Source organism: Somniosus microcephalus, chromosome 1, assembly GCF_052327205.1.
Source record: "Somniosus microcephalus isolate GS21.2 chromosome 1, FLI_Smic_1.0, whole genome shotgun sequence".
Classification (NCBI taxonomy): Eukaryota; Metazoa; Chordata; class Chondrichthyes; order Squaliformes; family Somniosidae; genus Somniosus; species Somniosus microcephalus.
In genome coordinates this window covers 162,102,312-162,128,253 of record NC_140987.1, presented here as the reverse complement: position 1 = coordinate 162,128,253, position 25,942 = coordinate 162,102,312, and the positions used below count along the sequence as shown (strand labels likewise).

The 25,942-nt window shown below is 42.4% G+C and overlaps 1 protein-coding gene across 7 annotated transcripts in view; it reads right to left on the bottom strand.

Moving 5' to 3' along the window:
* Positions 1–4,060: 4,060 nt before the first annotated feature.
* Positions 4,061–25,942, bottom strand: part of sema6a (sema domain, transmembrane domain (TM), and cytoplasmic domain, (semaphorin) 6A) — a 307,183-nt gene continuing 285,301 nt past the window's right edge. For 4 of the 7 annotated variants that reach the window (XM_085987030.1, XM_085987036.1, XM_085987020.1 and 1 more), the window contains 4 exons: positions 24,474–24,494; positions 24,229–24,279; positions 22,076–22,237; positions 4,061–7,892 (listed from right to left, as the gene is read on the bottom strand). In XM_085987030.1, the coding sequence (XP_085843156.1) occupies positions 6,718–7,892; positions 22,076–22,237; positions 24,229–24,279; positions 24,474–24,494 (1,409 nt within the window). In that variant the 3' untranslated portion in view covers positions 4,061–6,717. The remainder of the gene's footprint in view (positions 7,893–22,075; positions 22,238–24,228; positions 24,280–24,473; positions 24,495–25,942) is intronic. The other 3 variants (XM_085987032.1, XM_085987042.1, XM_085987044.1) reach the window with 3 other exon arrangements.

Sequence of the window (25,942 nt, the reverse complement as noted above, 5' to 3'; positions counted from 1 at the left end):
GCTGCACCTGGCATGCTCTTCTACACTCCTCATTGAACCAGGGTTGGTCCCCTGGTTTGATGGTAATGGTAGACTGAGGGATATGCCAGGCCATGAGGTTACAGATTATGGTGGAATACAATTCTGCTGCTGCTGATGGCCCACAGCGCCTCATGGATGCCCAGTTTTCAGCTGTTATATCTATTCTGAATCTACCCCATTTAGCACCATAGTCCTCAGTGTGAAGATGGGACTTCGTCTTCACAAGGACTGTGCGGTGGTCACTCCTACAAATACTGTCATGGACAGATGCATCTGCGACAGGTAGATTGGTGAGGACGAGATCAAGTATGTTTTTCACTCCTGTTGGTTCTCTCACCACCTGCTGCAGGCCCAGTCTGGCAGCTACGTCCTTTAGGACTCGGCCAGCTCGGTCAGTAGTGGTGTTACTGAGCCACTCTTGGTGATGGACATTGAAGTTCATCACTGAGAGTATGTTCTGTGTCCTTGCTACCCTCTGCTTCTTCCAAGGAGCATTGCTCTTGAATTGTTCTTTTATAGTAGACTAGCTTTCCTATTCCTTTATAATAGAAATAATATCTTTGCAACTGTAGATTTCAGGCTAAAAGCCCTCTCACTCCCAGGAGTGTGCTTTTTTTTATTGGAATATTTCCAGCTTCCTGATAATATACCACTGTTTAACATATTTCAGAAAAGTTTCTCCCACTTCTGTTCTAATTCCTGGGTTAATTTCATTTACTCCTGTTGTTCTGTGAATATTCATTCCTTTTAAATGGCCATTTGGTAACTAATCTCAATTCTTTTAGGAACACAGAGGCATCATCAGTCTCACCACTGAAAAGGTAATTCCACCATTCTCTAATCATTGAGAAGCCTCACTTGTTTTGTATTCTGCTTACTAAAAACATAGCAACATTCCTTGCACTTTCTTTTCTCTTTCTCTCATTCTCCATTCTGGATTATGCATTTTTAATTTGCTTTTGATTTTAAGTTTATAGTTCCATGCATTTCCATCAATATTTTCCATTTTTAAAAAATATTTGCATTTTTTATTTGGAATATTTTGATTTCCAGAAGATAAACAGTAAAACCTAAATCCAAAAAGGGAAATCAAAATATGCTATCAGTACCCTTTTCAACATATCTTCAAATATACACTAAAAATATTGTGCATGTGTGCACTTCCTGTCCACAACCTTCACTTCTTGTTATCACAATTTTGTCACACTTTTATGTCAGCACTTAACATTGAAATACATTCATTAAAGGTTTTACTTGAAGGCTTAAGCCTCTCTCTAAAGGCAATTAGATATTATTACCTCATAGCTGGTGGAGAGGATTTAAGGCAATAACATATAAACAGGAAGGGGTATCTTGAGGGTGTAAAAATGGCTGTGGAGGAGATTGATGGACAGGAACCTGGTAGGGAGTTGTAACCTGATGATTCAAAAGGGGTAATGGTATCTTGGGTCCCATTCTCCTAAACCACCCTCCCATCCCCACAAAGCTGTTATACTCTGAATACTTCTAAATCCAAGCAGCACCCAATACTGCCATACTGCCCACCTCATGCTCCAACCCCCTTCCTCAGTCTTGCTGGACCCACCTTCCCAGAAATATTTGTACTCAGATCCCAGGACCACAACTCTGCGCTCACAAACCTCTAGACCTCATTTCCAGAGCTCCCAGAACAACATTAATTCTTATAGACCCCAAGACCTCTTTTCCCAATGCCTCTTAAATCCCAGATCCCAGGACTAACTCCAGTGTTCTCTGAACCCCATGGCCTCCAGTGCCCCAGACCCTCCTTAAAATACTGCTTAACCATGAGACCCCATCCCAATATGGTCAGACATTGGACGCTCTTTCCACCCCTCCCCCAATGCTGATGATTCTTTGCCCCTGGTAATACTACTTGATATGACAACCCTATTCTTATAAAGCCTCCCACACACCATGAGCAATGCCACAGAAGATCTGATAGCATCTTTAAAAGCATACTGCTTTCAGTCACAGGAGTAGGTCATTCAGCCCCTCAATCATGTTCTGCCATTCAATTAGATCATGCTGATCTGTATCGTAACTCCATCTACCTTCCCTGGTTCTGTAACTCTTAATCCCCTTGCCCTTTTGGTTGTGCTGTTTTTTTCCATCTAGCAATTTTTCTTCCCCAATGTAGTCTCCTTTCCTTTTTCTTTACATAGAGTGATCAGCAGCTGGATCAGATTGCCAGGAAGGCGGTTGAGTACAGGTCACCAGACTAACTTAAAAAACTGCTGCTTGCAGAAATGCAAAGGTGGTATAGTTGGTGTTCTGGAAGGACGAGATCAAATTGGCCACCTTCATCCAAATCCATGTGACCTTAAAGGGGAAAAATGTGGTTGATTTGCGCCTCTTGTTAGCGCCCTAAGAGGGCGAAATTCACCGGGAGGTTAGCGGCGGCGGTGCTGCGCCTCTGGCGATGATGTCATCGCCCCGCTCGCGCCCCGGCTGCGATCTTTGGTAGCGCCCCCGACTTACCGCTGGACACTATGTCCGACAGGGTCGGGGGCTTACCTGTGGCCAGGGCGGCACAAATTAAAGGGAAGATGCCGGGCAGCCATTTTTATTGCTGGCCACCTGCCAGCACCTGCCCCTGTTGCCGTCCCCGGCCTTCTGTGCAGCACCCCCATGGAGTGCCAGCTGCGCTCCGTGAGCCCGGTACTTCTCGAGGCGCTACCGGTGGCTGTGGAGGAGACTGGGATCTGAGTAGAAATATTTCTGGGAAGGTGGGTCCAGCAAGACTGAGGAAGGGGGTTAGAGCATGAGATGGGCAGTGTGGCAGTATTGGGTGCTGCTTGGATTTAGAAGTATTCAGAGTATAACAGCTTTGTGGGGATGGGAGGCTGGTTTAGGAGAATGGGACCCAAGATACCATTACCCCTTTTGAATCATCAGGTTACAACTCCCTACCAGGTTCCTGTCCATCAGTCTCCTCCACAGCCACTTTTACACCCTCAAGATACCCCTTCCTGTTTATATGTTCTTGCCTTAAATCCTCTCCAACAGCTATGAGGTAATAATATCCCTCTTGGGGCGCTATTGGTGAATTTTGAGTGCGGGGGCGCTAACATTTTTGGGGCTCTAAAAGTAGTGCTCCAAAGGGGGTGTGACCCAATTTTTCCCCCCCTAAATGTTTTCATACAAACCTTATATTGTATTTCAACATTATCCACTGGTCCTCTAGATAACTTGAAGTGACAGAGCCACAATTATCACGTCTCTCTCCGACAGTGGTCTGGCTGCAGAAGAGCAAGTTACTGCAATCTGATCAGCAAATCCACATTCCACATGGTGTCCCTTGTACTAGCTGTGTAGATTATTGATGGCAGAAAGACCATATTAGCAATTCCACCACCAACTCCAATTGATACTTGCCACTCCTTTAAGGCAGTGTATATTTCATTATAGGAAAACAAGATGAAATGTATTACCATATGCTGCAGTGAACATATAGTCCTGCTTATAAATTATACAAACCTGGTATTAAGGTCACTTGAATAAACCCTGATGATATTTAATAAAACAATATTGTTGGAGGAGGAGGGACCAAAGGGCCTTCAGGGATCGAGAACTGTCTGTTTACCTAGGGCTTAGGTTTGATTCCAGCTCAGGCTCACAGAATAGCTGAAAGGGTTGGTGCAAGTCCACAATATTAAACTCCCCACAATTCAACACAAATTGGTAATTTTACTCAAAAGTCACAAAGATGAAGGAACAGTTGTGAGTAATGGAAAGTATTCACAGTTAAGAGGCAATCTTTTGAGGTTGTGTTTGAGTCATATCATTGTTCCTGTTTAAAAGATTTTACTCTGCATATGGACCAGAGTGCTCAAAGATGAGAGGCAAAACGGTGCAGAATGGAGCTTTGTTCCCTCACCCAACACGGTAATTCAACGTAAATGGGATACAGATGTATTATAACAGATTAAGTGCACTCCAAAACATGAAATCAATCAGAAGTTAATGTAACATTCTAGTGACCTTCAGGGCTCTGGAAGAATTATGACACTCAAACCAATAAAAGTACAGCAGAACAGTCTGTTTTATTACATTATGTAATAATTAAAGAGTTTTTTTTACAACATACATTTGAGTTGTGAATTGGATGTTAGGGATGTGGAGCTGAGGGAAAGAGATTGTGTCAACATCACAATATTTTACATATTACACAACCAGTATCTGACTGTTGCATCTAAGAGTGTATATCAAGGGTGAGCTTCAAAGGCACGCATAGGGGCAAAGAGGGGTCCACAAAGATACTGCCAGAAAAGAAAAGGCAGCAAACAGCATACTACTATTCATTTTATCTCAGGGCATTACATTTTGAATCAAATCAATTCTTGTGAATACTACATTGGCCTTTCAGTATGAACTTATCAGGACTCTTTTTGCATCAAAAGTATTGTGGTGAATTCCTCAAGTTAAAATCCTAAGAACGTATTAAAATTGCACTCCGAGTTAACTTATAAACAATCACACAGCATGAACATAAAGAAGGCATGAAAACAGCAAACATATCATTTGTCTGAAACGTAGTTACATTAAAAAAAAACTGTCTTGAAGGAATGCATCAATGCTAGCCAACATCATGAAGTAATGCAAACGGAGGACACAGAAGTAGAATGTGTATGCACCCTTGTTACACACTTTGGTCTAGTCCCTTCTGGAATTATCTAGCTACCATTCTAAACACTAGCCAACTTGCAAGTAAGTGTCCAATTGAGGAAAAGGAAAAATGCAAAAGCAAATAAGTACAAAAATAAAAAAAAACATTCATACAGCTCAATAGATAAAAACCTTATTTCTACAACATGTTGACAATTATTTAACAGATATAAACATTCTATTCAGCGTGCATGACAAACTGAAAAATGTAAAAAGAAAAACAATAATTAGAAACAGTTGTGCCAAAAGGTTTTCACTATCCTTCTGGCTGCACCTATTTTAGCAGTGTCACTCCAGCAGGAACCAGCCTGCTTTAAGACTGCCTTGCCAATTCTCTAACATTTACAATGTAGGTTTTGTGGTGCCATCAACTGAGGCACTAGCCAATTGGATAATTTATCACACCATAGCAATTGCCCACCTGTCACAAGTAAAAACATTATTAAAGCACATCCGTCTTTCTGAATTAGCCAGTGGGAATACATCATATTACAGTGCTGAAATGAAGTAAAAATGAAAGGAAACATACCCAGAGAAATGTGGATGGGTTTCACATTTTCTGCAATTACAGGATGTTGGAAGGGCAAGATTGGCACAACTGTGGATGATCAATCAAATGTGATAGTGCCCAGATTTCTCTGGGAATTGAGGAGTCAGAACTTATATATTCTTTCAGAGAGCATTTATTCCAAATGGGCAGAAAATATTTAGCGGAAATAGATTTTTTTTTTAAAGGGAGGAAAATGTTTGCAGATTACTAGCTAGAACTCTACACAATTGATGTTGTAAGGCACAAATTTACACATGGAAGAAAAGAGGCTTGTCAGACAGATGTATACCCAGTTAGAACCAGCATGATTGAAGTATGATTTATGCATGGTAACAGCTTGCCTTTCAGCACGCTGCATCCATTGCTATCATTTGCTGTGCCACGTGCAAAATTGAGTTGGCTGGCACATGACGTGCCAGTGCCTGAATTGCAAATATCAATTACTGACAAACCCTACAGGACTGTTAAATCCTCATACATCCTCTTCATAATAGATGGTGACTTCACCTGTGTGCATGGTAGCAGGGTTTCTTTCCCTCCCTCTCCTAGTCCTCAGGGGAACAAACCTGGACATTTTCATTGATGCACTCTCCCCCTTTCAGCTCGCCATGGACCATGAAATGAACCTGTCACAATAAAATAAATATCCCCCTTTTGCTTTTCTTTTCTTCTCCCCTCCCCAAGCACTTTGATAACCCTGTCAGCAGCTGAGTAGAAACACTGAGCTCAGTTTTCCACCTCCATATTGTTAGTGGACAGTTACTTTAAAAAAGCATTGAATGTCTCCAGTTAATTGACTTGACTTAAATAATTACAAACATTACATTTTAGACTTCTTTCTGATTTTTTTTTTAAAGAGATATCCATAAATTCATTTGAAGGAGTCAGTCATATTTTGAAATAGCACTTAAATAATAAATACCAGGAGCTATTAGTGTTAATAGTCACATTAATCATTACAAGAAGGACAATAGCAGAGATGTAGGCCAAAGCCTTGCCTAAATGGCAAATATCTGCTGTGACCAAGCGTATGTAACACTGAGAGGCATTTCACAGTATCTGCAATCAGTAAACTTCGGCTATTGTTAAGTCTGAGACAACTTCTTCAGTGCTTTGTTTTTAAAACGCATCTCCCTAGAGAATAATATGCTGTAGAGTCAAGGAGACATTACACGTTTGCCACAGTTTTGTGCTTTTGGCTCATCATTCCATTATCCTGTTCGTGTGCATCAATCATGAACCCCCTCAGACAGAAGTCCAATAGCTGCTAACCCCACCTTTCAAATGCTGAGTTCAGTAGCTGCAGCAGTCGTAAGAAAATATTCCACTTTTCCCAGGGAGAAGGGATAAATATCCTCAGCTTAACAACAGCTCGTTTTTAAAACACAAAACTAGTGTTGCAGTTGCAAAGCACTGACTCAGGAAGCAGGGTCCACATCATTTTCTACCTCCCACTGTGATTATGTACACGTGTCATTTGGCTTGATGGAAGCTGAAAGGGGAACAAATGTGGGTTTTGGTGGAACATCTGGTTTTATGGAGGGTGTGCGTTTGATCCCCGATCTTGGCAGAGAGTTGTATGGTGCAGTGATGCTAGATCGCCTAGTTACGGTTACAGCCTGTGTCTGAGACTGACCTGCATTCACTAGCATAGAGTCTACTCTTTGTGGTGCAGGAGGGGGATTCTCTCCTCTGTTAAAACTCTGGTTCCTAGAAAGGTGAGAGGAATTGGAAGAGTTAGTATTGTGGTTTCTTTTGAATGCGGATGTTTGAGGATTTCTTTGCAATGAATTGCTGGAATAGTTTCTCTTGTATTCGATTGCATATGAAGGAGAAGGAACATCCAGTCGCTTGCCCAGAGCATTCTGAGGCAGCCCAGAATTAGTGGATCCAAGTGAGGCTTCTCTCTGAGGAACTTTAGGTGGCACGTGATCTAGGTTTGCAACTAATCCGTGACGGGGACTTTTCATACTTCTATATTCCAGTGTGGCATTCTGATCTTCAATAGTAATTTGCGCCATATCTGATCGATGTCCTTGATCTCCATATTCATGCTGGAAACTCTGTTGAGTGGTTGGGAGGACCACAACACTTGGAATGTGGTTGGGAGAAGCATGGAGAGGAAGATCCATGGGGATCACTGGCGATCCCATGGAAGCCAGATCTTTTGTGCAGGCATTGATTAGATTCTGGTTCCTTTCCCATTGGCTGCTCCCACGGCTGAGCTTTCGTTTCTGCTGCAAAGTTGGTGTTGACTCTGGAGTGGGCAGAGCTGTCAGGTCCAAATGATGCTGGTCAGCTTTTATCAGCAGCTTCGTTGTGCCATTTGGTGTTACTATTTTACCGTTATGCATTAGAGGAGTCAGCAGAGCTTCTGGTTTTGGTTCCTTTGTCTGAGCATCAAACAGACCACCGAGTTTTGTGACACTGGCCATGGAACCCCTGCGAGAACGAGGCAAGTCTTTCTCTTTCCTTTGGCCTACATCAATGTCTCTGCGCCGGTGATCACATATGCAGTAAACGATTATTCCTGAGAAAACTGCCCCCATGACAAAGGCGAGAATAACTGCAATAGCCAAAAGGGTGACTGGAACAAGCTGATCGTGACCTTTGAGGTAACTTTCACGGATTACTCCTGAAACATTAGATAGTAGACAGAATTTAGTTTACAGGAAAAACATTATATTCACTTATAAACATAGAGGCCATCGTTAACTTCAATATATACATGATTTTGTAACCTATAAAACAATACATCGTCTTCACCTTCCACGATAACTGTTGACTGTAAAATGATGAGTTTTATATGAAAGACATACATACCATACTGAATGACTACTTTATTTTCCAATCCATCAAAGTCAAGTATCTGGTAAGAAACAAATCAGCTAGGATTTCATCACTGATAGCTATTTAATGACTTGTGCTGTAAAATGTGTGTGGACCTGAACAGGATGGGCTTGGCTGCTGTGACATTTACTGTCTAGACTCATAGCTGAAGTTTGGTCACTTGGTAAGGTGTTGGATAACCATTTGTATCTGTGGAACTATAGTTTAGTATGAGTCATTCTTTCAGGAGAGGAAGGGAAAGACAGAAACTCTGTCCTTCTCCATCGACCACTTGCTGCTTTGTTGTGGAGAGACTCAGCTATAACATTGCAATTTCAGTGTGCAGGGAATAGGTGATTCAATGGCAACCAGAGGTTCTGATTCTACATCTGCCTGCTTCCAATTCTGGAGTATTGCCTGCTCATCATTTACCTCACTTCCACTGAAACCGTCATCCAAGTTATTGTTACTTCAGGGATAATTTCTCCAACATTCTACTTGCTAGCCTCCAAAGCTCTAAGCTGCACAAATTCCCAACTCATCCAGATTTATGTGGCCCACACCCTATTCCACAAAACTGTCTTCATTAATCCCCACTGACTCCCTGCACTTCCATATAACAATTTCAAAATCTTTACCCTGGTCTTTTCATCTCTCCATGGCCTAGTCCCATCCTACCCCTGCAATTTTCTCTTGACCCATTTCCCTGTATGTAACTTCAACTCCAACTCTTGTCTATTGTACATTCCTCTTTTAGTGGCACATCCTTCAGTACCACACTCCTGAGCACTGGAACCCTCTTCCTAAACTGCTTTGCCTTGCTGCCTCAGTTTGAACTTTTAAAAACCATGCCTTGTGTCCTCTCCCTAACTTCTTTCCTATTTCTTAGTTAATGTCCACCATTCAACATGTAAATTGCTTTGGTGCATTTAGTTGGAGCTGATTTCCATAGGACAAGACACTAATGACAACATGCTACTGTAATATTTTGAAGGGAAAAGTGAATGATAATCAAAAACTAGAATAGTGTTAGTAAGGATCAAGAAACAGGTGTGTAGTTAAGAAAATCAACAAACATGTAGGTACACCATGACAATAATTGTCCTGCTGGAGGACAGATTCAATCATCTAATCTGGCTGTGTCCAACCTGTCAGCAGCCTGTCGGTCAAATCCAGCTCACACTTCTCACATTAAACACACAAAGCTGGTTTCAACTATGGTTTGTTTCATTGGAAACTGAAATTGGCTTTGTACACTTAACATGAAAACGGGCAACCGGGTAAACTGCTCAGCTGCAGTTCTTTAAAGTTCCTGGGGCTCGAAGACTAGAAAAAAACTGTTCCTCAATTAGGGAGCAGTGCAGTCTTTTTGCACTAACCACTTCTCCAGGAGGTTTAAAGAGTTACATAGAAACATAGAAGATAGGAGCAGGAGTAGGCCATTCGGCCCCTCGAGCCTGCTCTGCCATTCAATGAGATCATGGCTGATCATCCAATTTCAGTACCCTGTCCCTGCCTTCTCCCCATATCCCTTGATCCCTTTAGCCTTAAGAAATATATCCAACTCCTTCTTGAATATATTTAATGAATTGGCCTCCACTGCCTTCTGTGGTAGAGAATTCCACAGGTTCACCACTCTCCGGGTGAAGAAATTCCTCCTCATCTCTGTCCTAAATGGCTTACTCCTTATCCTTAGACTGTGACCCCTGGTTCTGGACTCCCCGGTCTTCGTGAACATCCTTCCTGCATCCAGTCTGTCCAGTCCTGTTAGAATTTTATAAGTTTCAATGAGATCCCCTCTCATTCTTCTAAACTCCAGCGAGTATAAGCCCAATCGACCCAATCTCTCCTCATACGTCATTCCTGCCATCCCAGGTATCAGTCTGGTGAATCTTCGCTGCACTCCCTTCATGGCAAGAACATCCTTCCTCAGATAAGGCAACCAAAACTGCACACAATACTCAAGATGTAGTCTCACCAATGCACTGTACAACTGCAGTAAGACATCCTTGTTCTTGTACTCGAACCCTCTCGCTATGAAGGCCAATATACCATTTGCCTTCTTAACCGCCTGCTGCACCTGCATGCTTACCTTCAGCGACTGGTGCACAAGGACACCCAGGTCTCATTGCACTTCCCCTTCTCCCAATCTATTGCCGTTCAGATGATAATCTGCCTTCCTGTTTTTGCCACCAAAGTGGATAACCTCGCATTTATCCACATTATACTGCATCTGCCATGCTTCTGCCCAATCACCCAACCTGTCCAAATCATAGTGGAGTTTCTCGGCATCCTCCTCACAGCACACACGCCCACCCAGCGTTGTGTCGTCTGCAAACTTGGAGATATTACATCTAGTCCTCTCGTCTAGATCATTTATATATATTATGAATAGCTGGGGTCCTAGGACCGATCCCTGCGGTACCCCACTAGTCACTGCCTGCCACTCGGAAAAAGAGCCGTTTATTCCAACTCTTTGCTTCCTGTCTGCCAACCAGTTCTTTATCCAAGTCAGTACCTTGCCCCCAATCCCATCCTTAACTTTACACGCTAATCTCTTATGCGGGACCTTATCAAAAGCCTTCTGAAAGTCCAAATACACCACATCCACTGGTGCTCCCTTATCTATTCTACCAGTTACATCCTCAAAAAATTCCAGTAGATTAGTCAAGCACGATTTACCTTTTGTAAATCCATGTTGACTTTGTCTGATCCTGTCACTGTTTTCCAAGTGCTCTGCTATTACACCTTTTATAATGGACTCTAGCACTTTCCCCACTACCGATGTCAGGCTTACCGGTCTATAATTCCCCGTTTTCTCTCTACCAACTTTTTTGAATAGTGGGGTAACATTAGCTACCCTCCAATCCATGGGAACTGTTCCAGAGTCTATCGAATTTTGGAAGATGACCAGCAATGCATCTATTATTTCGAGGGCCACTTCCTTAAGTACCCTAGGATGTAGATTATCAGGCCCTGGGCATTTATCGGCCTTCAATTCCATCAATTTCCTTAACACCATTTCCTTACAAATACTGATTTCTTTCAGTTCCTCCCTCCCTCCCTCCCTCTCATTAGACCCTATGTTCCCCAACATCTATGGGAGGTTATTTGTGTCCTCCTTTTTGAAGACAGAACCAAAGTATGTATTTAATTAGTTTGCCATTTCTTTGTTCCACATTATAAATTCCCCTGATTCTGACTGCAAGGGACCTACGCTTGACTTCACCAATCTTTTTCTCTTCACATATCTATAAAAGCTTTTACAGTCAGTTTTTATGTTCCTTGCAAGCTTACTCTCATACTCTATTTTCCTCCTCTTAATTAATCCCTTTGTCCTCCTTTGCTGAATCCTAAACTGCTCCCAGTCCTCAGGTTTACTGCTTTTTCTGGCCAATTTATATGTCTTGTCCTTGGATCTTATGCTATCCCTAATTTCCCTTGTTAGCCACGGTTGAGTCACCTTTTTTGTTTTATTTTTATGCCAAACAGGGATGAACAAATTCTGTAGTTCATCCCTGCAATCTTTGAATGTTTGCCATTGCCTATCCACCGTGAACCCTTTGAGTAACATTCCCCAATCAATCCTACCCAACTCGCGCCTTACACCATCGTAGTTTCCTTTATTTAAATTCAGGACCCTAGTCTCTGAGTCAACTACTTCACTCTCCATCTTAATGAAGAATTCTATCATATTATGATTGCTCCGACCCAAGGGGCCTCGCACAAGATTGCTAATTAATCCTTTCTCATTACATAATACCTAGTCTAAGATGGCCTGATTTCTAGTTGGTTCCTCGACATATTGGCCCAGGAAACCATCTCGTATACACTCCAGGAATTCCTCCTCCACAGTATTGTTACTAATTTGGTTAGCCCAATCTATATGCAGATTAAAGTCACCCATGATAACTGCTGTGCCCTTATTGCACGCGTCTCTAATTTCCTGTTTAATGCCATCCCCAACCTCCGCATTACTGTTTGGAGGTCTGTATACCACTCCCACTAACATTTTCTGCCCTTTGGTATTTCTCAGTTCTACCCATACAGATTCCACATCATCAGAGCTAATATCCTTCCTTTCAATTGTGTTAATTCCCTCTTTAACCAGCAATGCTACCCCACCTGCTTTTCTCTTTTGCCTATCTTTCCTGAATATTGAATACCCCTGGATGTTGAGTTCCCAGCCTTGGTCACCCTGGAGCCATGTTTCCGTAATCCCAATCATATCATATCCGTTTACCTCTATTTGCGCAGCTAATTCATCCACCTTATTACGAATGCTCCTCGCATTAAGACACAAGGCCTTCAGGCTTGTTTTTTTAACACTCTTACACATTTTAGAATTATTATTTACTGTGGCCATGTTTGATTTAAACCCTTGGGCCTAGAAATTGGGTATAGCCCCGCCAGCTCGGTTGCGCTGAAAATTTTGCGCTGGCCGCGGAGCCAGTTGCGCCCGTCCCATATTCACTTTTAGCGCCCCAAGGCGGAACCGGGCGCTGTTCCAGGGTGTGCCCGCCCCCGCTTGGGGCGCTGAAAGTGAATTTCAGCGCTCCAGGAGCCGCTGCGCAACCCGATGCGGTGCGGCAGGCTGCTGTACTGCAGGCCTCCTCTTTCTCTTAAAGAGGAGGTGCCTGCAAGGGGGAGATTGCCGCTGGATTGTGCCGGCAAATGAGCCCGGCACCACGGAGAAGTGCCGGGCTCGTGGAAAGCAGCCGGCAATGCCGCGGGGGGGGTGGTGGAGGAGGCCGGGGAGGGAGGTGCGGCCAGGCGGCCGCCGAAAAAGCGGCCAGCCGCACCTCCACCTTTATGCACCCCACTAAGGCTGCAGGAAGGCCCTGGTCTCCCGATGTTAGTGGCGGCCGCCACAGAGGAGGTGGCCGCAACTAAATATGGGGGTCGGGCCGGCATCGGGGCGGAACCGGGGCACTGCGCACACCGATGATGTCATCGGTGCTGGCGCAGCGCTACCGGCTACTGCCGCCATTTGCGCAGGGCTCAATTTCAGCGCAAACTCCTCCAATGGCGCAGAGGCCCTCTTTGGGCCTTAACTGGGCGCAAAGCCCACCGAATTTCTAGGCCTTGATTTCTCTGACTGCCACCTTTGTTTTTCTTCTTCCTTTCTTTTGCTTCTATCCTTGTTTCAATTTCCTATGTCTCCCTGCTCAGGTTCCCAACCCCCTGCCATTTTAGTTTAAACCCTCCCCCAGAGTTAAATCTCCCCTATTTTCAAGCTTCGCTGGAGGGGGCGGGAGTGAGGCTGGGGTGGTGGGTTGGGGGGAGAGAAGAGTAAGAGAACACTTGGCAGTAAGGATAGAGAGGAGAGGAGAAGTTGGTGGCAAAAGGAAAGGTGTTGAACGCTGTGTGTTTGGGGCTGTCACTTTTTATGTTGGGGTGTCTGGCTTTTTGTGTGTATTGGAGATCTGGGTGTTTTCTGTGTATGGGAGAGTCTGGCATCCTTTATTTATGGGAAGTCTCAGTTTGTGGGAATTTGAATTTTTTGCATTTGAAATTTTGCATGCACCAGGACTTGCATTTCTGTGAAATCACACCGCTCTTTCACTGGGATTGGTGTGAATATCTGGCCCCAAGGTCCAAAAGGTTGGCGATCCCTGATTTAAGCCACGAAGCTACTTGTCAGAGTAGGGCAACTGAGAACAACAATAGACCCTTCAATGACATAGTCAATTCAAAATGTTTAAAATCCAAATGTATACTGTCGTCAACTTCTTTCAATGGAATGTACTGTTAATGTTATGCATTGATCATTTATGCAACTTAAGTGGTCAAGTATTTCATGTGAACAGCAGCATAATTTTTTGCAATAAAGGTATAGTTTCAGGGTTTCAAACTGTTGAACACTGCTGTTGAATAAAGGAGTCATAAGAATGTTAAAACAATGCTGTTAAGTAAAGAAAACTGGATGTCTTTTGGATTTTCACAACAAGCATATTTTGTAATGCAAATTACATTAAAATTAATGCTGATTGACACAAAATGGAATTACCATTATATGAAAACCATTGAATGTGTTTCAATTTAGACACCAGTAAATAACTGTTCAGAATCTTTAAGAGGTAAGAATATTCAGTGTGAGATTCTCATCTCTCTTCTACATGCCTACAACCTAGTTTGTGTTTACACAAGTGTTGAATAATCTTCATGAACTATTGTATACATAAACAATAATGCCGATCCTAATTGCATTGCAAGACTTCTTTATTTAAAAAAGGAAACATTAATAAAAACAAATTTTCTCTGCTAGTGTTCCATGCCACACACCAACTGGCAGTGAAGATAGGCAGGTGCCCTCCTCCCAATTCCACTAGAAGTTTAAATGAGGAAAGTAATCTTAAAAGTTAACCAGAAATTTTTAGTAACATTTTAATTAAGGGACTCCTATTAATGGTTTCTCTAGCTGCACCAATTTTTTAATTCAAACCAATCCCTTATCTTTAAATAGTATCCACTTCCAAGGATTCCTCTGAGGTTGAGATGGGCTCTGCCATTTGACTGTTGTCAGCTAACTCAGCACAAAGTGGGGGTTGAGCCTGGGACCTTCTTGATCTGTACAGCTCAGCTACTCACTGACTTGACCAGCTGAGCCATCAGGGCAGCTAAAGTTACAGCTTTAATCTGCAGAGCTCCCCATCTCAGCCATGTTGATAGAGGAATGTATTATTTAGAGGCTGGGCACTTCCCCAAGAATGAAGGGAGGAAAATAAGAGTAATCCTTGAGTTGCTGTCCCACCTCCCAATTTCATACAGCTTTGGAAGAGGCCAGAGCCTATCTTTGCAGCCAGTTACTGAGTGGCCTTGGAAGAATAGAGGAGAAAGTACAATAATCATCTACATTTATATAGTCCCTTTATCATTTCAAAAACTTCCCAAGACATTTCAGTCACTAGGATTGAGTGAATTAGAGGAGATGGCTGAAGATGTGAACAAAATGGGAGATTTTAAAGGAGGCTTTTAGAAGATGAGGAAGGATAAAGTAAGGAGGAAGGATTTGGGGAAAGAATTCCAAGTATGGGGGCCAGATGGCTGATGGCCCTACCACCAGTGATGGAGCACAGGAAAGGTATAGATCAGAGTTAGATGAGTGGATGGTATGAGCAGGCATGTAGTGATGGAGGGAGGGAGGAGGTAAACAATGATGAGATTTTGAGATGAGCATGAACAATTTTGAAGTTGATGTATTGAGGGACAGAGAGCTCGTGGAGGCCAGCAAAGATTGAGGCAACAGGATTTTGGATAGGATAGGATGGGTGCATTAGAAATATCGATAAGTTGGAGTCTACAAGATTGGAGATCAGGAAGTCAGCAAGAAAAGCAGAGCCTGGAAAAGGCAAAGGCATGAATGAGGGTTTCAGGGGCAGTGAGCCAAAGCTGGTTTTCAACTCCTTCCTCTAGTCCGTCACTAAATACCTCCATGTCTGAAATATGAGCTTGATTTTGCGTTTGAAACTCAGTCCACCATCGAGCAGGATATTGAGGTTGTGCACTGTCTGGTGTAGTGGAAAGATTGTCCTTTAGAAGGGAAATATCTTTTTCTTTAGATTATTTTGCAATGCAGTTGTAGAGTCAGGATTATACTTTAATTAAACTGTGCGAACACAGACCAGGCCACAGGATTAGTTGCAACAAGGAATATTCCTATGTATGTGGACCTCCCAATGAGGGTGGAATGTATTCATATAGAAATGTGTGATTAGTAGTAGACGTTTCTTTTTGGTACATGACTTTTTCTTGCAGGTCTTGTGAAGAACTGACCAAGTAACTGGTTTTTACTTCGTTGTCTTATATATGGGTTGCAGAATTTCTTAAATAGCAAAAAGCTGAAGAGACAATTATAGGGTTTGGATATGCCTACAGTTATCTGGTAACCTTTGTGGTGTCTTAAATGTTGAAATTTCTGACTTCATGCAAGTATTACCATGGAATTCTGAAATGAGCCAAAATTCTTACATCAATTTGCAATTGGACAAAAATCAATATATAAAAGATTATTTAAATTAGTTAGCAGGTTAAGAGAAGCTGCGATAGCATGATGATTTAAAATTTATCCACTGATTTCACCAAGACAATCAATTGTGGAGGTGAAATTCAATTTTCAGCACAAAATGAGCACCGTGATCCAAACTTGCGCCAGAAGACGTAGGCAAAGGGCCCGAGCCAAATCAGGCGTCAGCATTTCATTTTAATTAAACTGGTGAAATGTGGACTATAATTGGTTATTGCTATGCAGCTCGCCAGTTGGGGCCTCAGGAATTTTGGTTCTGACACTCAGCTGGTCCTCCGATAGTTCTGGGGGGCGGGGGAAGAGATGTCGAAAAGGGGGGGAGTGGGGGGAAAAGAGTCTGGGCCAGCAGAAGCGCGCACTATTTCGTAGAGCCTTTTTGTGTGCGGCCACTAGCGGTACCTTTAAAAACCACTAGAAACCCAGAATAATTGGGCAGAGCAAGCATAGTGCAAGCTTGGCCCATGTGATGACCAATATTGCATTGGGGTACTACACTTGCTGTGAAGGCCTTAATTTGCATATGTAATGTTTCTAAAAGCCTGTTTCAGGCAGGTGTCCCACTCACTAAGAAGTCGATGACTTCCAGTTTGGCAGCTGACACACTACCATGGAATATCAACCTGGTGAGGCTACAACACAGGACTACTTGCATGCCAAACAACGGAAGCAACATGCGATAGACAGAGCTAAGCGATCTCACAACCATCGGATCAAATCAAAACTCTGCAGTCCTGCCACATCCAGTCGTGAGTGGTGGTGGACAATTAAACAGTTAACAGGAGGAGGAGGCTCCAAAAATATCCCCATCCTCAATGATGGTGGAGCCCAGCACGTGAGTGCAAAAGACAAGGCTGAAGCATTTGCAACTATCTTCAGCCAGAAGTGCCGAGTGGATGATCCATCTCGGCCTCCTCCTGAGGTCCCCAGCATCACAGATGCCAGTCTTCAGCCCATTCAATTCACTCCACGTGATGTCAAGAAATGGCTGAAGACACTGGATACTGCAAAGGCTATGGGCCCTGACAACATTCCGGCAATAGTACTGAAGACTTGTGCTCCAGAACTAGCTGCGCCCCTAGCCAAGCTGTTCCAGTACAGCTACAACACTGGCATCTACCCAGCAATGTGGAAAATTGCCCAAGTATGTCCTGTCTACAAAAAGCAGGACAAATCCGACCCGGCCAATTACCGTCCCATCAGTCTACTCTCAATCATCAGCAAAGTGATGGAAGGTGTCGTCGACAGTGCTATCAAGCGGCACTTACTCAGCAATAACCTGTTAACTGACGCCCAGTTTGGGTTCCGCCAGGGCCACTCAGCCCCTGACTTCATTACAGCCTTGGTCCAAACATGGACAAAAGAGCTGAACTCAAGAGGTGAGGTGAGAGTGACTGCCCTTGACATCAAGGCAGCATTTGATTGAGTGTGGCATCAAGGAGCCCTAGCAAAACTGAAGTCAATGGGAATCAAGGGGAAAACTCTCCATTGGTTGGAATCATACCTAGCACAAAGGAAGTTGGCTGTGGTTGTTGGAGGTCATTCATCTCAATCACATGACATCACTGCAGGAGTTCCTCAGGGCAGTGTCCTAGGCCCAACCATCTTCAGCTGTTTCATCAATGACCTTCCCTCCATCATAAGGTCAGAAGTGGGGATGTTCGCTGATGATTGCACACTGTTCAGCAGCATTCGAGACTCGTCAGATACTGACGCAGTCCGTGTCCATATGCAGCAAGACCTGGACAACATTCAGACTTGGGCTGACAAGTGGCAAGTAACATTCGCACCACACAAGTGCCAGGCAATGACCATCTCCAACAAGCGAGACTCTAACCATCTCCCCTTGACATTCAATGGCATTACCATCGCTGAATCCCCCACTATCAACATCCTGGGGGTTACCATTGATCAGAAACTGAACTGGACCAGCCATATAAATACTGTGGCTACAAGAGCAGGCCAGAGGCTGGGAATTCTGCAGCGAGTGTCTCACCTCCTGACTCCCCAAAGCCTTTCCACCATCTACAAGGCACAAGTCAGGAGTGTGATGGAATACTCTCCACTTGCCTGGATGAGTGCAGCTCCAACAACACTCAAGAAGCTCGACACCATTCAGGATAAAGCAGCCCGCTTGATTGGCACTTCATCCACCACCTTCAACATTCACTCCCTCCACCACCGGCGCACTGTGGCTGCAGTGTGTACAATCTTCAAGATGCACTGCAGCAACTCGCCAAAGCTCCTTCAACAGCACCTTCCAAACCCGCGACCTCTACCACTTAGAAGGACAAGGGCAGCAGACACATGGGAACATCACCACCTACAAGTTCCCCTCCAAGCCACACACCATCCTGACTTGGACCTGTATCGCCGTTCCTTCACTGTCGCTGGGCCAAAATCCTGGAACTCCCTTCCTAACAGCATTGTGGGTGTACCTACACCATATGGACTGCAGCGGTTCAAGAAGGCGGCTCACCACCATCTTCTCAAGGGCAATTAGGGATGGGCACTAAATGCAGGCCTAGCCAGCCAGCGACGCCCACATCCCATCAATGAATTAAAAAAAAAACTGAAATTCTTCCCCCCGCCCCCCCCCCCCCCCCCAACGCTGATCTTTTGCCCAAAAAATTGATATGACTATGTTCAATTTCTCCCCATGTCTTGAACTCAAATCTTTCTTCCCCCATCCTAACGGCTAAAACTCAAAACTCACGCAATGAATTCATCTATAATTTACAGTTTGCTAAAGCATTATCTAATCACTGCTAGTTTTATTTAACCAAAATCTGCAATCCATTAAACACCAACTTGTGGGATGATGAACAGGCTGATGTTGATTTTACTGAGGGAAGGTCAAAGAGATCTGAAGAAATATGGCCCCGCTCCAACTTGGTGTCAGCCACTGAGCAGAGATTATTTGTCAGGCATTAAGACACAACTTTTAAAACAACACAGAACAAAAAAAGGCACTTAGTGGAATAAATTACTTCCTGGGGAGGCAGGAAGCTAGGCTACCCCCTGTCATACAGCTAATATAGGCTTGGTGCCACCCTATTTACATCTGTATAGTTTCCATTTACTTCATGTTTCAAATAAAATAAATCAAAGCAGATAAGCAGACTTGTCACTCTAGTGTTTCCTAGAAAATTATATTTGAATCATAGATCATAAACACATTGACTCATGAAACAGTGCTCTGGTGACAACCTGTAATAATTGAAATGAATAATCCAAGACTATAAAACAATAATGCACTTTTGTTACATTTCTTCATATTAATGAAGACTGACAGCCTTGACTAATATTTGTCACCTTAAGTTATAAACAAAATGATTGAGCATGTGTCTGAAACAACACACAAACCCAGTGAACAGAAATGTATTAAATTTAACAGTTCGAAGGAGAAAAAGCTAAATAGACTACAAAGGCCTCATATTTTAAAGTTTTCTGAATACAACATAAGAAGGGAAAACAAATTTTGGCAAAGTGCCCTGCAAAAAAAATATTTCTATCATACAGCAGCAGCCCAGACTGTAAACCGTACACTAGACTTTTGTTTGTAAGAACACAGTACTCAATCTCGAGGCCAGAGAGGTTTTAATCTTTGCCCAGACTTCAGCCTCTCTTTTCACCAGCCTCCTAATCAGACATCAAGCACAAGATGAAGCAACGTCTGTGGCAAAAAGCACAGTTTCTCACGTCTGCCTGAATAATGAAGTACAGATGACTTAGCAATGCAGTCCCAAATGCAGATGTGACAGAATTCAAGATGAAATAAGATGAAAATATTGTGATACTTTGCAGTTGGCAACTTTATCTGGAAACCTATATGTTCAATACTTTATGATTATGAAGAGACACATAGATAAAAATTGCAAGTATAAAAGAAATTCTCTAGAGTTAATCTGGTAAACCAGCAATTCTGAGCCATTGCCTGTATGAACTATAATATTCGTATCATCTAGACAGAGACTGCACCGGCTCCAGACATCTGGCAGCTGAGATAAGGGGGAACAGAAAAGAGGGGCGATCCTTGACTCAGGCAATTGAAAGATATCAGAAACTACTAAACAAGGGTCACAAGGACATGCAGACATACATCACAAGGAGGAAAGAGGGAAGGGTCAACTCCTAAAGGGAAAAAAAGGAGAGCTAGTTTTATGTTCTACAGTACGGTTGAGTGATTGTTTTTGCCTCTATTTCTGTTGTTAGTAATGAATCATATTACATACTGTAAGGCCTTGGAACATTTCATAGGAGGAGATGAAATGTTCAGTGGGAGGGAGGTCCTCAATACAATGGCAGCAGAAGGGAAGGTTAGACTGGAGGGTTAAATTCATTTTCAGCTAAGGTGAGTCATACAGTTAGCTTACCACACAGAAATACAGCAGAAAGAAACATACTCTGAAAGATTTTTTTAAATAGAAGTAAAAATGTCCAAGCCAATGTGGTTGTATTTGAAAAAATAAAAGCGATTGCTATTTTTGTAGCCATTTTGAAAATGTTCCCGAGTATATTTAATATCAGAAGCTGCTGCACACACACAATGAATGTCTCGCCCACATGAATGGCCTATCAGGTCATTCCATAAATCCTGCAACAAGGGCAATCATTTTTTTTTAAAAAGCACAACTCAAAGGAAGCTGATCATGTGGGTGCGACATCTCCAAGGAGCCAGTGTGTAACATAGAAAGCAAGTGGTTAAAAAGAGCAATATTTAGCAAAACAGCAGAGGCGCAGACACAACAGTGGGTACAGGCACATCGCACGTGCTTATTTTTTTTTAAAGTGAGGGGAAGCAAGTCAGCAAAGTAAGAATTGTGAAGTTCTAATACTGAACTCCATGCGGCATTGTGCAAAATAAACTGAACAGAATTCTCAAGTGCCAACAGAAAAATCACACCACAATAACAATGAAAAATAAACTAAGAAATAAACAAACAAACCAACCCATTTTCCAATAAAACCATCAAATGCAGTTGAAACCAAGCTTTACAGATAATTTAGTGTATTAAAAGCACACCCACACACCAGAATGTCAGATCCATGCAGTCACCTCTGCTACCATTGTTGTTCACAACAAGGTAAACTGCTTCCAGCTCTGTCAGTACTAATCATAATGATGCCCCACAGAGCACCAAAAATTAAAATGACCTTGTTAGGTGCTAATAAGGCTCTTGGGTCACTGCCATTCGCTGTAATAATCACAACTGAGCAGAAAGCGAATTAAAACCAAGTGAACACAAAGCTTTGAAAGGAAATCAAGTTGGACTAGGGCCAGTTACTAGTAAGGTCTGTCTGTGGGTCAACTTTGTCTCTATTCATAATGAAGTCACATTTTTTGTGCAAATTTTCTTTTGTTTCTACCCCCACTGAAGGTAATCTTGCTGAGGTACAGCCCAAGTGGCCACTCTTCATGTATAAGCCAAGACATTGTAAGATAATAATCCATGAAGGGCAACACAGAGCAGCCGTGATCCTGTTCTCACCCAAGGTCCACATACAGGCCCAACAGCCTAGAAACAAGTCACTTGCGCTCAGCTGTAAAATGGTATTTTTGGGAGGCGGGGGCGGGGGGGAACTGGGAACAAATTTAATTTTTTTTAAATAGTTCAATAAACTTCCATTTCCTTTTAAAAATGTTTTTATAGTTGAATGAAAATGTCAGATCATGAATACAGCAGGTTTAATAAAAAGAAAAGCCAGATGAAATATTAAGGGTACTAAACCTTTGCTCATAAGAATTCTTGGATATATGAAAGTGATGTATAAAATACTGTTCTTGAAAAGAAACTATCTTATGCATGAACTGTCTGGTTATAAATATTTGGAAGTGACACCAAGAACCAATTACATCCCTATATATATTTTTTAAATGAGATGCCAATTGGTTATATCCAGCTGGAAGCAGCTACACTGCCGTTTACCCCCACCACAGGAAATAAGTGCTTCCAAGGCCTTACCGTTGGTATCATGGTGATTGTGTGGAGGGTTGGCCATGTACGGGTCTATGTTTTCTGAGGACGCAACAACATTCTTCCGATCCAGCATCCGCCCATGGGCATCATAACCCTCCTTAATTGCTGTAGGAGGGGTGGTAGTGGAAAAGGGAGAACTGAAGCGGCCTGTCATTATTGTAAACACAGTCAAGGTCATTCTATTCTACTAAGAATCTGAACTTTTTGTTAAGTCAGGGAATAAAAGAAACATCTGCTCTAGTACAAGTCAATTGTCTTTTTATTTTACATTAAATAAACTCCAATCTTTTTTTCCTCTTTCACATTGAATCTGCAATGAGATACATAGGCAACAGTGACAACTTATACCCAGCCTGCGGCACATCGCATCTGTGTGATGGAAGCTCTGAGTAACTATGACAGCAACAAAAGTTCTCTGAGAGACTGAGAGGTGGTTACTTTAAGGATTGTTAACTATGATTTTGCCACAGGATTGTCCTTCAGTCTGCAGGACCTAATAATTAAAAGGGATTTATTTTGCTTGACTCTACAGGCTGAGAGATTGCTCTGACAGGAACATTTCATTACTCACCATCAACTGTGACAGGAAGTATTGCTTTAGCAGCTGACATTATTAGTGCAACCTGAGGGTGCGTTTATATTACTGGAAAAAAATTGGGGGTGGAGGGAACAGCTTGCACTGTTAGTGCCTCATTTTACAGAGGAAAACTATTCTCGGAAATAAATGACTGGGAAAACTGCACATCGTGGTTAAAAGACAATTGCTTGAAATGTTGTCTTAATACGAGCACGCTATAATTATCTGGAATGATAAATTACACAATAAAACATTTATGCATGCATAAATTTTACATTGTCACAGCATAAAACTATTACTTGAGGTCAAGGGCAATCTGGTTATCTATTACTGTTAACCTGCCTTTAACACTGTTGCTTAATATTTCCGCCTGCTAGAATTTAATTCTCCAACATTATATGAGAATTTGTCCGTAGTTAACTTCTCTCCGTCCCTTTTCACCCCCTCCAATTATACAAAGTATAAGGTTCAGAAAGCCTGAGATATTCACAAAGGGAGACTTAAGAAATACAACCTGCTGATTTGCATCTACACATAAACTTGTATGCAATCTAAAGTTTGCTCCAAAAATCAACAGAATAGGCAAGAAAGCTGTGATATATTGAAATTGTTAAGCTCTGAACTTCCTCGGTGGGCAAATGCACCACATGATGTGGTATTGAGCCCTGCAGATCAGGGAAGTCCATGTACAGTCCTTGTCCCATGCTGAGTTAATGTATATCAGTCAGGGTGCTACAATTTGCCTTATTGCCATTGGGTTGGGGAGAGCAGAAGATGAATGAAAAGAAGGCAGCATTTTGTCTCCTGATAACTATTCAGCAGCCCCTCCTAGACAGTACAATGTATGTAAACATCAGGGGAAGATAGCATTGGATTGTCTTTGCTGTTCTCCATGCCAACCATTTGGACTCACACATGAAGAATGGGCACTTGAGCTGGAATCATAGCCGAGCAAGAATCTGTGCTTTCAGGAGATGCGGGAGGGAAAAAAGGAAGAAAACGATTGGACAAGGGAGGGATAATGAAGCTTAATATATCTCAATCTCTACTGCACAGAGCAACCAAACTCATGTCTTCACTTCTTATTCTTCCACTAATTTCTGGAACAATCCGTAGGTAAGAGTTTTCCCAGGACTCTCTTTGTGTTAAATTTTTACTTAGACAAATCTGTTTGAGGCTCAAATCTTTTCCAAAATTTGAGAATGGAGTCACACACAAGGTGACTCCAGCATTGTAGAATACAGGATATCATATAATCATCAGGTCTATATATGTATGCAGTGTGTTAGACAAAATAGTCCTGTTTATCTTCAATCAAGGACAGACACTATGATTAGGCATTACTATTGCTCTAATCAGCAAAACCTTGGGTCTTGTATCATGCTAGTGTCTACAAAAGGCTAATTAGAAATATTGAATATTAAATACGAGAGGCAGACAAAGAAACCAGGTAAAGAACAGCTAAATGATCTACATTAGTAGATGGATTGATTTAAGGTTAAAATAAGTGCATACTAGAGTAGAGTAAAGTCAATAAAACTGGGTTAAAAAAAACACTGACCATGTATTGTATCACGAGACATTTCATGACCTTGTGGAGTGGTTGAAAAGTCTAAGAAGAAAACAATGGTGGAAATGAAAAAAAAGATGCTTCAAAAGAAGGAAGGGGAATAAAGAATAACAGTAATAAAACATCTTGAACGTGAATATCAATGATAAAATGCAGTTAGAAGTTGGGAAAGGTGCATCATTAACGGAATGCTTATGCCACCAATTAATCCAACAATAGAATCATGGCGGGCTTACCATTCAGTGCCACAAAGGAGTCTGCAGAAAAGGAGAAGGAAAAGATGTCAAAATGGTGATTTCTACACAATAAGCTGATCCAGTGTTACATAATATTTGCAAACAGCATGTAAGGATTCTTTTACAAATAAAAAGCTATGGAATAATTCGATAGGATTTTCAAAGCAATTTATAAATAGTATTGTGTTACAGGAGGCATTTCAAAAGCAACAGTGCCATTGTGTATTTCACTTTTACTCTTAGGTTTATCAATTCAGGACTAGCAAAAGGAAGAGGCAACACCATTGCCTGTATAGTCTGCTCCATATATAACATGCCTTTTGGAAATCATACTATCCCCATTAATTTTAACAGGAGCCATTCAGCTAAGTGAATAATATTAATAATAATCTTTTTGTAAAGTCTAAGGGCTAAAAATTGGGCACCTTAGTGCCTCCTGTTATCGCCTCCGGGGGGCACTAATGAGGCGCTAATCACTTACCGACTGGTGAGAAGATCAACTCCCGCTATACTCGGCTGCAGGTTTGCGGCAACTTTATGGCGTTGCATCCCAATCTCCTTTGCCTGGAGATCGTGACATCATCACCGTGCGCAGCGCCCCGGACCCGAACTTCGGTTCCGTCCCCTGCAGCATTGCTGGGCGAAAACACCGGCAGCTGCAGGAGGCCGGGCGATTCGTGAGCGATACTTAAGGCGAGGTGGCCAAGGTAAAGGAAAAAAATTGTGAAATGCTGTTTCTGGTTTTTTTCCAATTTTTCTTCGCCAGTGATTGATCAGCCCGGCACTCTGCTGCAGTGCATCGGGCTGGATCGCGGCTGCCGTCGGGGACCAGGTAAGTTGCTTTCCCTTGCAGAACCTGCAGCGATGGCCCTTCCCTTTAAGGGAGGGAAGGAGCCTTCCAACACGGCAACGTTGCACGGCCCATTGTGCAGCATTGCTGCCTGTTATGCTCCAGGAAGGAAGTGGAGGGCTTGATTTAGCACTCCATTTCCTTCCTGGAGCGCAAAACCAAATTTTTTAAAAGTTGAAAAACAGCGCCTGGTGCTAATTTTTTCAACTTTTAAAATTTAGTGCCCCAAACAGGGCGATACCTAATTTCTCCCCCTAAGATTTTGTCATCTATTTCTACTCTCATTATTGTAAATATTAATCCTTTATCTACACACCAGCAACTGGTTAGACAAATATCAGAGTCTGAGGATTACAGAAGAATGGATGGCATAGGAATTCTTCCTACATCAAGTCCTCCCATACCTAGATATTTAGAAAAAGTGGTAAAAATTATCTCCCATTTGCTATTGGATTTTAATCAGTTTTTCTGTATATAGTAGGTTGGGAAAAAGTATTTATATTGAAGATATTCCCAAACAATCTCCTTTAATCAGGCCTAATATTTACAATAATAGGAAAGATCAACATTATTTCTGCACTTTTTTGCCATTGTGTAATTCACTTTTACTCTTAGGTTT